Source organism: Hirsutella rhossiliensis (assembly GCF_020360975.1).
Source record: "Hirsutella rhossiliensis strain HR02 chromosome Unknown scaffold00001, whole genome shotgun sequence".
Lineage (NCBI taxonomy): Eukaryota > Fungi > Ascomycota > Sordariomycetes > Hypocreales > Ophiocordycipitaceae > Hirsutella > Hirsutella rhossiliensis.
The window spans coordinates 8,374,336-8,385,931 of NW_025408667.1; the positions used below are offsets into that span (position 1 = coordinate 8,374,336).

Sequence of the window (11,596 nt, forward strand, 5' to 3'; positions counted from 1 at the left end):
ATTATAAATATTTTTATTTATATAAGCTTATAGCTCCTTTACCTACTTATCTTTATATTAAGGCTTTATAAGAATCGTCTTATAAACTATAAGGATAGTAAAAGAATCGTTTTTTAATATTATTATAAAAGAGGGGGTAGATAAGTTAGTTTAAAATCGGCTTTTCTAGTAAGAGGGGTAAAAGGAAAGGGATATAAGGGATATAAGAAAGGTGCCTTATATAGTAGCTAGAGGGTATAGGAATTCTATTCCTTTTAAGCTTATAACCCTTATAAAAAAAGGTATAAAAAGAATATAAGAATATATAAAGGTAAAATTAAAAGTAAGGGGTTAGATAAGTAAGGCAGAGATATTTATTTCTTATAAGGGTAGTAATTATAGTAAGGAAGTAATTATTATATTACCTTAATTATCCTTCTTTTCTTTATTTAACGCCCTTTTTTATACCTATTTAGTATCTTAATTAATAAAGAAGATCCTACTTAAAGAAGCTATTAATATCCTCTTAACTACTAAGCTTTTTATTAGTTTTCCCTCTCCTTTTTAGCCGTTACTAGTATATCTATCTTATCTCTCGCTACCTTTATAAGAAGCTATCGCTACTTTTACTTTCCTTTATACCCTTACTTTCTTTTTTATACCTCCTTTTAGCTTCTTTTTCCTTTTTTTATACTAGGTGTTTTTAGCTTCCTAGGTCCCTTATACTAAGGGATATCTCTAAGAACTATAAAATTAAGCTATACTTTACGATATATATATAATTAGCGAACCTATTAAAGTTATAAGTAGCTCTATAGTATTTAAGGAAATACTACTATTTATAAATAAGCGCCAAAGTTAAATCCTAAATATAGTTAGCGTAAGAGCTATTAGTAGTACCTAAAAGAAAGATATACTTATAAAAAGGAAATATAATATACTTATAAAAGGAAGTTATTATTATTTAATAAGTTTAAATATACCCTTAATAAAGATAAGGGTTTTAAGTTTTATATAAAGTAATTAAAACTACTTAAGAGTATTCTTACTACTTTAAACTAAGCTAAGAAAAGAAGTATTTATATAAATAAGTAATTTTTATAGGGATATAAGTTACTAGCTAATACTTATAATAAAGGGTATAAAAGACGATTTAATTATACTAACTTAGTATACTTTTAAGAAAGTAAGAGAAAAAAGAGTAGCTATATACTTTAATCTTAATAATATTAAGAGCTTTTAATAAAACCTATAACTAAAAAGCAATTTCTATATAAATTAAAAACCCTTAGTAACTAATATTATTTCTATTATAAACCTAGGTCTTAAGGTAACTATAAATCTATAAATAAAGATAGTTAAAATAAGCTAAGTAAGATTAAATAAGTTAAATAGTTATTACTTAAAAGTACTTTATATAAAAAGGAAAGACCTTACTATAATAATTTTAAGTAAGGAGAGTAGTAGTAATAAAGGAAGGTTATAGAAGAGTAGTTAAAGAAAGGTTAAAGATATTTAATAGCTCTTTAGTTTTAGGTTTAATAGTCTTATAAGATATAATAAAGAAGAAGAAGTAGTTATAAAAAGAGATAATAAAAGGTAGCGGTCTAGAAAAATAAAGAAGATAAAAAAGAAAAAAGGAAGAAAAGGAAGAAAAAAAGTAAAAAAAGGAAGAAAAGAGTAAAGATTAAATAGCTTTTTAATTAATAACTAGTAAAAGAAGCTATTTAATTATAGCCCTTAAATACGCCTAAGTCTTTACTATTATAAAGGCTAGCTAAAGTAACTAATAACTATTTACTTTAATAACTTTTTATTCCTTTTAATATACCTTCCTTCTTCCTTTCTTTTTCTTCCTCCTATATATATATATATATATATATACTCTTTATATACTTCCTAACTTATAATAATTCCCTTTATTAATATAACTCTTATATATATATATATATATATAACCTTCTTAGCCTCTTAACTTTATAACTTAGAACTACTTACTTTAACTACTTAATTTTAACCTCTCTCTCTTTCTTACTTACTTTACCTTTTTCTAAGATATAGCTATAAATCTAAATAGTATCTTAGGCTTAGCTATAAAGGTCTTTAAGAATACTACTATTTTCTTTAGTATATTACTATTTAAGGGTAAGAGCCTTATTTTACTTACTTACTATAGTAAAGTTAAAGTAAAAGGTAGTAAAAGGCACTTTTACGCTAAAGATAAGGAAATATTTATAAACTAAGATTAATAGAATATTTCTAAATAAAAGTAATAGCCTTAATATATTTATTAAGATTATTAGTACTTAATATTAATAAGCCTTATATCTTTTAGCTAACTTTTCGAAACTAAGCTTAAAATATAAAAAAGGTATACGCTTAAAACTACTATAAATAATATATTATACCCCTTTAAGTATAGCCTTATATAGCTACTAGTAGGTATATAATATACTATTAATAATTATAAATTAAGCGAGGTTCTTTCTTTTATAAGTAGAAAACTCTTTATTACCTTTACTAACTAAGGGTATATACCCCTTATTAATAGGACCTAGCTTAGACCTAACTTAGGACTCTAGCTTAGACTTAAGGAGGGCCCTTTTAAATTTAACCCTTACTTCCCCCCTTAACTTAAGGGTTAAAATAAGTACCTTAAAGGCTAAGGACTACTTAAAAGAAGCTTTAAAAGGCTAACGCTTTCTAGGAACCTTAAAAGAAAGGCCTAGGACCTAAGACTAAGACCTAAAGAATATTAAGATAGAAGATAATACCTAGCCTATATTAAAGACTAGCTTTTTTAGGCCTAGCCTAGCCCTACCTTAAGCTAGCTACCTTTAGCTTTACTAGCCCTTAAAATAAGTAAAGGGGTAAAAATAAGCTACCTTTAATAGCTCTATTAGCCTTATACCTATCTAATTTATATTTTAATACTTATAGTAAACCTAGCCTTAGCCTTAGTACCCCTTTCTTAAAGACTAAGCTTAGGGCTTCCTTTAATAAGCCTTTTAAGCCCTTAAAGAAGCCTAAAAATTAAACCTTTTTATAAGACCCTTATAAAAGGGCTTAAGAAGGTAGCTATAAGGAGCCTAGACTATTAATAGCCCTTATAATAACCCTTATACTAGCCTAAGGCCGCTTAATAGCTTAGGGCTACCTAAGGAAACCTTAAAGTAAGCTTATAATCTAAGGTTATTATAAAGAAGGCGTATAAGGCCCTAGCTAAGGCCCTAGCTAAGGCTTTAGTAAAAGCCTTAGTAAAAGCCTTAACTAAGGCCTTAGCTAAAAGGAATATAAAGGAGGACTTTTAACTTATCTTAAAGCTAAAGAAAGGATTATTAATACTAACTATTAACTATATTACTCTTTATAATAAGCTTAATAAGGCTATAAGGGAACTAGCTATATTAGCTCTATTAACTTTAAATAAAGGTAATATAGTTATAATAATAAAGGCCTTATATATAGTAAAAAAGCTTTTAAAGTAGTAGGAAAAGTAGTTCTTATACTTTAAGGAACTACCTATTAAATTAGCCGACCTTCTTACTAGCTAGACTAAGCTAGTAGCTTAAAGTATCTATAACTTCTTAAAGACCCTTATCTTTAATATCTTTACTATAAAAGCTAGAACCTTTAATAAAATTAATATCCTAAGGCAGCTAAAGTATCTAGGTACCTTAGGCTTAATATAAAAGGTAAGATCTATTATCTTTATAGTCCTTTTAAAGGCTATTATAACGACCGGTATTATTCCTAAGGGATAAACCTATTAAGGGGTTTATATTAATAAATATAATAGGGCGTAGTCTAAGTAATAATAAGTATATTACGTTAGTAATAAGTTAGAGGTTATAGACTATAGACTATAACTAGGTAATTAGAATTAAAGATAGAATCGTAATAAAGATCTATATTAAAAGCTAGAGAGCTATCTATTTAAAGGAGTAAAAGTAGGTAGCTATATATACTTATAGAGACTATCCTTAGATTACGGTCCTAGCCGTAATCCCCTTTATAGCTTACTATAGCTTACTTATAAGCTATACTCCTAAATAGTAATCTATTTATATAAGGCTTACTTAGCTTACGTATACTTTAGGTAAGCTAAGCTTAAGTAACTTCTTATCCTAACTATTATTCTAAGCTACTTTATTACGTAAACGTAGCCGGCTCTCTTATAGCCCGCTAACTATAGTCGTAATACGATATCTCCCCTCTTTTTAGTCTTATCCGTAAGACCTACTACTACCTTAGCCGCCGTATATAAATATACCCTTATCGCGCGTATATATATTCCCTATTTCGTCCTTTCTATCCCTTAGGATATACTACTAATAGTATATCTAGTCGCGTATTAAAGGATCGTTCTTATAAGACCCTTAAGTATATTCGTTTAGCTAAGTCTATTAATTATCTTAGTTTCGATATTATACTATATTCTTTCTATTTATCGCGCGGCTTTTACTATAAAATACTAGAGAAATCTTCTAAGTATACTAAATATATATAGCGAGGTCGTTCCTACGATATATTAGGCGTAGCGATTAGCTCTCGTAGGTAACTTTATTATCCTACCTATTATTTATAGCTAATGTGTTTCCTAGTATCCTAAATAAATCTAGAGTCCGATTAATTAGATAAAAAAGAAGAAATTACTAAGGAGCGAATATTAAAGGCTTAAGCTAACCTAAATAAAGCCTTAGCTCGTTTAGCGCGGCTTTACCGTTAAAAGCTCTAGCTAAAGATAAAGGGTACCGAGATAGTCTATTAGGGCCTTTATTCTTTAAATAACCTTAACGAGGCTAAGCGCTAAGAATCTAAAGCGGTAGTCGATATTTAGTTTATAGGTAGATTTAATATAATTAATTAAAATGCTATTAGTTTATTAGGCGATTTAACGATACCTAAGGTAGATTTTACTAGTAGAACTATCAAAGTAGAGAACTATAGTAGGTTAAGTACTTAAGTAGTTCCTAGGTATTTTCTTTTAGTCTATATCCCTTTTACTTAATAAGGTATTCTTATTACTAACCTTATTTTCTTATATTTAGTATTTATTCTACTTTATATTCTTAATCGTCGTTAACTTTAATTTTTTCTTATAGTTTAGCGTTTTATAGCGCTAGTTTTAATAATAAGATATAAAATATTAGGTATATTTATATTATTATTAGTAGCGAAAGTTTATAGTTAACTTTTAAAATAGTTTTCTTAACCTTAAACGGTTTAAGTTTTTTAAAATCTAATTTATTACTTAGTTATTTTATTTTAATATTTTATTATATAAGGTAGACTATATCTCTCTTTTAAAAGATTAGTCCTTATAATCTTTTCTAATTATAATAAGTAGATATTCGTTCTTTAACGAATTAAAGTTCTTATTATATTTCTTTATATAATTTTTATAGCTAATCTACTTATAATATCGCTCGTTCCGCTTATAGTCCTTATTAAGTAACCTTGAATACTTCTAGGTTATATCTATAATTAGCGTATACTAGTAAGAGCTTAGTTATTTCCGTAACTAAGCTATTATAAGCTAGTTACGCCGTTAGTAGCTATTTAACTTAATCGTTTTATTTATAGCTAATATAGTATTATAAATATTATTTAAGCGTTTAGTTAAGTCGTTCTATTTATCTATTTATTTATAAGTAATAAGCTATACTAAGCTTATATTTCGTCCTTAATTATACTATAAGAGCTTATTAAAACTTAGCTATAAATATACTTCCTTTATTAAAGATAATCTTATTTAGTAGTCTATAATTACTAATAATTATTTATAGGAATATATATACTAGCTCTTTTATATTACTTACTTCTTTATATAGTCAAAAATACCTATACTTTATTAGTTTATTAGTAATAGCGAATATACTATTATACTTAATATTAGTTATAGGTTCTTTCGACGGTAGTAGCTTTATAATATAGTTAAAAGCTATTAAATCCTATAGTTTCTTTAGTATTAATAGCGGTTATAATTCTCTATATAGTTTATATCGTTTAGCTTTACTTTATATATAAAGTTTATATTCTTTAATAACTTATCGTACTACTTGCTTAAGCTATAAGAAGTTATATTATCGTTTAATCCGTTTTATTATTCTTTAGATTCCCTAATATCTATATATTAGATATTTATATATATCTTATATAACTTTATCTTATAATTCTAGTAGTATCTAGATTTTATTTTTATATATTAAAACTTCTAAATATCTTATATTATATCCGTTTAATACTTTATATTCTTTTATTTATTTTAGGATCTTCTAATAAGTTAAGTTATTAGGTTATACTTTAAATATTATATTTAGCTATCGTTACTAGTAGTTCCTATTTTCGTTAATTTCTAGGAGCTATCCTTTTACTATAAGTGCTCTTATATTATAGTTACTTCGTTAACTAAGGGTATTAGCTTAACCGTTTTCTATTCCTTTTTTATAGATTATTTCGTAGTTAAATTCTAATAAGTATTCGGCCTATTAGATCTATCGTCCGTTTAACTATTATATTATTATAAAGTATAAGATATTCTTATAATCTATATAGACCTTAACTTTATATTTACTTTTAAGAAGGTAATATCGAAATTCCTTAAAAGCTTAAATAATTATAAGGAATTCTTTATTATAGATAGGGTAATTAAGTTCTACGCTATATAGCTTTTTCGAGTAGAATATAATTAGTTATAGTCTTCCTTTATCGCCTTTTTATCCGATTTATACTCTTAGAGTAAAGTCTAATATATCGGTTTTAAGTTCGATTTATCGTTCTAGATTAAAGGTAATTAAGACTAGTTCTTATATAATTATAGTCTTAATATATTCGAAAGCTTTATTAGCTTTATTATCCTATATAAATTCTTTTTCCTTTTTCGTTAAGTTATATAATAGTACTATAATCTTTTTAAAATCTTTAATAAATCGTTAGTAGTAATTTATAAATCCTAGGAAACTTTATATATCCTTAACGTTCTTTAGTATTAGCTATTCTTTAACTAAGTTAATCTTATCTTATTATATCTATATCTCTCTTAGTAAGATCGTATATCTAAGGAAGTCTACTTCCTATATATAGAACTTACTTTTCTTTAGTTTAACTAGTAACTTTATATTTTAAAGTACGCGGAGTACCTTATAAACGTATTCCTTATATTCTTCTAGGGTATCCGAGAAAATTAGGATATTATCTAAGTATACTACTATAAAGATATCTAAGTATTCGTATAGGATATTATTAATTATTTATTAAAAGGTAGCTAGTATATTTATAAGTTTAAATAGTATTACTAGATATTTAAATAGTCCGAATTTCGTTCTAAAAGCTATTATCTATTCGCGTCCCTTTTTTATATATATTAAGTTATAGGCGCCTTTAAGGTTAAGGGCTATTAACTATTTTTTACTATATAGTTAATCTCGTAGTTTTAATATAAGCGGTAATTGTTGGGTCGTGGGTATTCGTGCTGTGCACAGGGGTGATAGAGAATACGAATCAAAGGTGCTAAAGAGCTATGCCTGTGACTGTTGTATTGGTAATCTATGAAGAGAAGAGAAAAAGATGAAGAAGAATGAGGGGAAGGAGGAGAAGAAGGAAGGAAGGGAGGAATGAAGGGAGGCGTGTAACCCCGGTCCGAATGTCTTCCGAGACCCTCCTATAAAGCCTCCTTCTCGCGTAGGGCCAGTAGAGCCCATGTCCCCACATAATGAAGTCCTCCGCATCTAGACACTAGCAACTTTTTCTTTCAAGGAAAGACAAAGGTAACAATATAGCTGGTTGATAATCTAGTGGCCAGGGAAGGAAAGAAGTCAAAAGGCAAGGAGACGCTCTGTTTCACACTGGCCTATGGACTGACCCTTCTACCCGGATAGTCAGCTGGTTAGTCGAGATGAAGCGCTCAAGGGCCTTGTTTGGTGACGCCTTCGTCATTGCATCAGCTGGGTTGTCGTTGCCGTTGATCCATCGGACTTCTAATATCTCCCGTCTCTCATATGACTGCCGTAGAGCCATAATGTCAATCATAAGACGCTTTTCCTTTGTTGTGCCGAGCTTGACAATGCATTCGTAAAGGGAATAAGAGTCTACGCAGACGATAAGGGGATTGGAGGAGATTCAGTCGGTCGGTGATCATTCTTAGGGTCGTTGCAATAGCAAGGCTGATGTCAAATCCGTCGGTCATGCCGTAGATCTCGGAGGCAAGCACACTTCGGGTTACCCTCTTGCACTTCGTAGAGCTCCAATGGATCAAATTGCCGTTAATGTTAAAAGAAGGAACATCCTCGGAGCTTTCTTGTTTTTCGTTAACAAGCATAACAAGAAAGCCGATTTGTGATGAGAGGTCCTTATTGTTGGCAAATGATCCATCCGTAAAGACCATTAGTTTAGCTGTCTGTAGGTCTAGGGGCACGTATTGATCCTCTTTGTAGGTTGTCCTGTTGCCATTTGAGTCTTTTGTTGAGGGTGATGCAGTCCGTGTCTGTGGGCTGTTGGACCTGTGCCGCGGTTGACATATCACACGTAGCTTCTGGCTGGCAGATTGAGGCGATATAGGCTCCTCGGGCGCGTTGTTCCATGTACTTTTGCATACGATCAGAAGCTTCCACGTTAATAAGGGCGATTTTCTTAGCTTGTCCCTTCTGCTTAAGGTGAATTCGACCTTTTCGTCTAGTGCAAGCGTACAGCCGTTGAAGTCTAGGGCCGAAGAAATTAAAAGCTTTGTCTTTGGCTTGGCGATAAACTTAGCTTCTTGTATCTTGTTTTCTTCGTGTACAGAAAAGCCTGCTGTTCCGAGGATCAGGTGTCATCCGTCTGCATGCCCACTATGCCAAACGCTTGGTTGGGGTCCGTGTTCGTTATAAGGAGGCATGGGTCGAACGTTGAAGTCGACATCCGTAGCTGCTCCCTATGATGCTTGTGGTATGTTGCGAACCAATGTAGGCCTGCTTCTGCAATGCCATAAAGAGGGCGGACGATCCGGATGATAGTCCCCTTTGGGTACTTATCCTGTAGTTCGATGGGAAGATAGGTTAGGACTAGGCGTGCAAGTCCTGTCGTTGAATGCGTATAGGCTTGTGATATATCCCTTAGTTCGAGGATCGAATCTGCGTCTGCCTGGCTTGAGAGCTCTGCGTACATAATCTCAAACGCTCGTCGCAAAGGGCCGTGGTACCGTTCAACCTTGCCGATAGACCAATGGCTTCAATAGGGACTTCCTTACAGGTAATCCCTAGCATCTTGGCCTCGGTTTGAAATTCCGTTGAGGCGAAGTTCGTACCTGCATCGTGGGTAACAACGTCCGGGGTCCTTGGTACGTATCGATCCATAAGCAGCGGAGGGCTTCCCAAGTGTCCTTTGTTGATAGGGACTTCAGGAACCTAGCCCGTGGAAAGCAGTAGCAGAATCGACGACATGTAAGACAGGGCGGCTAATTAAGTACATCACATCGACAAAAATTTCATAGTTGAATTCATGGTCATCTTTAGGCTGAATTTAAACCTACGAGGCTCTCGTCCGTGTAGTTGGCAGTGATGACAGAATTTGCCGATTTCCTCTAGCCGTTGCTGTTCGACTTCGTGGCCGGCCCGGGTTAGCAGCTTGAATAGGCGATCTGTAGCGGGGTGCCCGAAACGGCGATGTAGGCGACGTAGTTCCCTTCTGTAAGAAAAAGGCTCTGTTCTTGCTTGCTAAGATGAAACCAAGGATGTCCCCATTTGCGTATAATAGGGATGCGGGTCTCGCCTTGGATAAGTTCGTCTGTGGTATTATTGAAATAGACGTGCAGCCTATCCATGTCTGCAAGGCAAAGCAAGAAAGGGGTCGGAGCGTTGAGGACCTGGAAGTCGATCTGTCCAATAGCTGTTCGTACGTTAACATTCCCTATAGACGATGTTGACTCTCCTTTTCCGAACGTGATGGAAGCTCTTCCGGCTGTCGATTTATCTATAGCAACGGAAGGATCTTCCCGCTGCAGCGCAAGATACTGTTGCATACCGACAGTCGAGACGTTGGCTGCACCGGTATCTGGAAGGATGCCTTGAAGCGTCCTGCATACCGGTCCTCAATAAGGAACTGGTTGGATGGGGTCTTTGGGGCATTATCGGCGTAGATGTCTTCTCCGGTGACTTGGTGCAAGAAAGCCTGGTCTGTAAGGAACTGCGTTACGTCCTGCAACTGGTCTTCGTCTTCGTCGTCAAACGGGTCACTAGGGTCAAAGTCGGCTTCCTCGTCCGTATCGGCTCCTTCATATTCCGTGAGGTAGGCAGCGTAGTCCGTAGCTGTGGCCGTAGACCCACTGAAGTGGCATTGTGAGATATACTGGCTTCGTGACTTACGTCTTTCTTCGTCGGAATGCCTCGTTGACCAACATTCTGGCTTTCCACAAACGAAGCACTTCTTCGTCCACTGTCGTTTCTGATCTCGGCTACCTTGTGGGTTCCTCGGGGCCGAAAAGAGGAATATCCGCGGTTCCTACCGTACTGATTGTACCGTCGGTCCATGTAGTAGCTGTCCGTCGAGGTTGTATATATAGCTTGTCTACTGATAGAGGTCTCGATTGAAGACCGTAAATCAGCAAAAAGCTCTTCGCACACGCGGGCAGGCTTGAACAATGCGTGTTCAAGTTCTATGACTCCTCGGCAGGCTCGGATAACTGTAGTACGTAAATTATCCTCCTCGATACTCAGGGCCTAGGGCCTCTGGCAAAGCTGTAGCTTATCAAGTAGCAGCTGAAGAACCTGATGTAGGGTCTTATCACTATGTTCCCTACGGACCCTATCGAAGGTAGCAGTTGTCCAGTCGGTGTAATAGTGATGATGGTTAACATCGGTGTCGAAATGCGTCTTAACCTTGTGATACGCTATTGCAAATGTATCGTCTTGATCGACGTAATGAAGGTAGAAGGTTTCTGCTCGTCCGTTAAGAATCCTAGGAAATACCGCATAGAATTGGGTCTCCCGGATCTGTGCATGGAAGCAGATGTTGAAAAAGATCTTCATCTTATCGTCAAGGAGGTCGTAGGGCTCGCCTGTGTACTTTTGGTCTTTGTCAAAGGTCTTTAGAAACTGGGCAGAAACGGCGGGGTCAAGCCGTTCGTTCGAACGGAACGAGGGGCAGGGCCTTGTACGGCTGATGCCCGTCAGGCTGGGTCTGCCTTGAAGGAAATGACTGTAGTAAGGGGGCTTGGGGAATAGACTTCGTCTGGGTCTGTTGAGTGGGGATGTCTTGGGGAAAGCTTTCCTGGGAAAATGGGGCTTGGAATAAGGTTCCTTGGGGGGTCATCTGTTGGGCTTGCTCGGAGGCCTCTGGGGTCCTTGGAAACAACCTGTTGCTGCTGTTGCAAAGCCTGGGCTTGGGTTGTAGGCTGGTCCCTTGGTGACTGGTCTTGGGTCGGATTTTGGATATTCTCTCGGGAAGAAGGCGTTGCGAGGGCTTGTTGTTGCCAGGAAGCATTTGATCGTACGTCAAATATCTGTTTTGTGAATTCCTCGGGGTCCCAAGTAGGGAAACTGTCGGCTTCGAGTAGCTTAATCAAGGATCGTTCGATTCGCTGGTGGTTCGTCCCAGTATATACTCCCTTTCGGCGGAGAACCCGGCGGAGCTCCCGCCGGTA

General features: G+C 34.4%; 1 protein-coding gene across 1 annotated transcript; it reads right to left on the reverse strand.

Annotated features, from left to right (window-relative positions):
• Positions 1–9,425: 9,425 nt before the first annotated feature.
• HRG_01158 (uncharacterized protein) lies at positions 9,426–10,982 on the reverse strand (the record flags this gene model as incomplete). Its single annotated transcript, XM_044859629.1, has 6 exons — positions 9,426–9,483; positions 9,544–9,595; positions 9,673–9,832; positions 9,979–10,262; positions 10,754–10,832; positions 10,923–10,982. 6 exons carry the CDS (start codon positions 10,980–10,982, stop codon positions 9,426–9,428), a joined length of 693 nt encoding a protein of 230 aa, XP_044726029.1.
• Between the last annotated feature and the right edge of the window lie 614 nt (positions 10,983–11,596).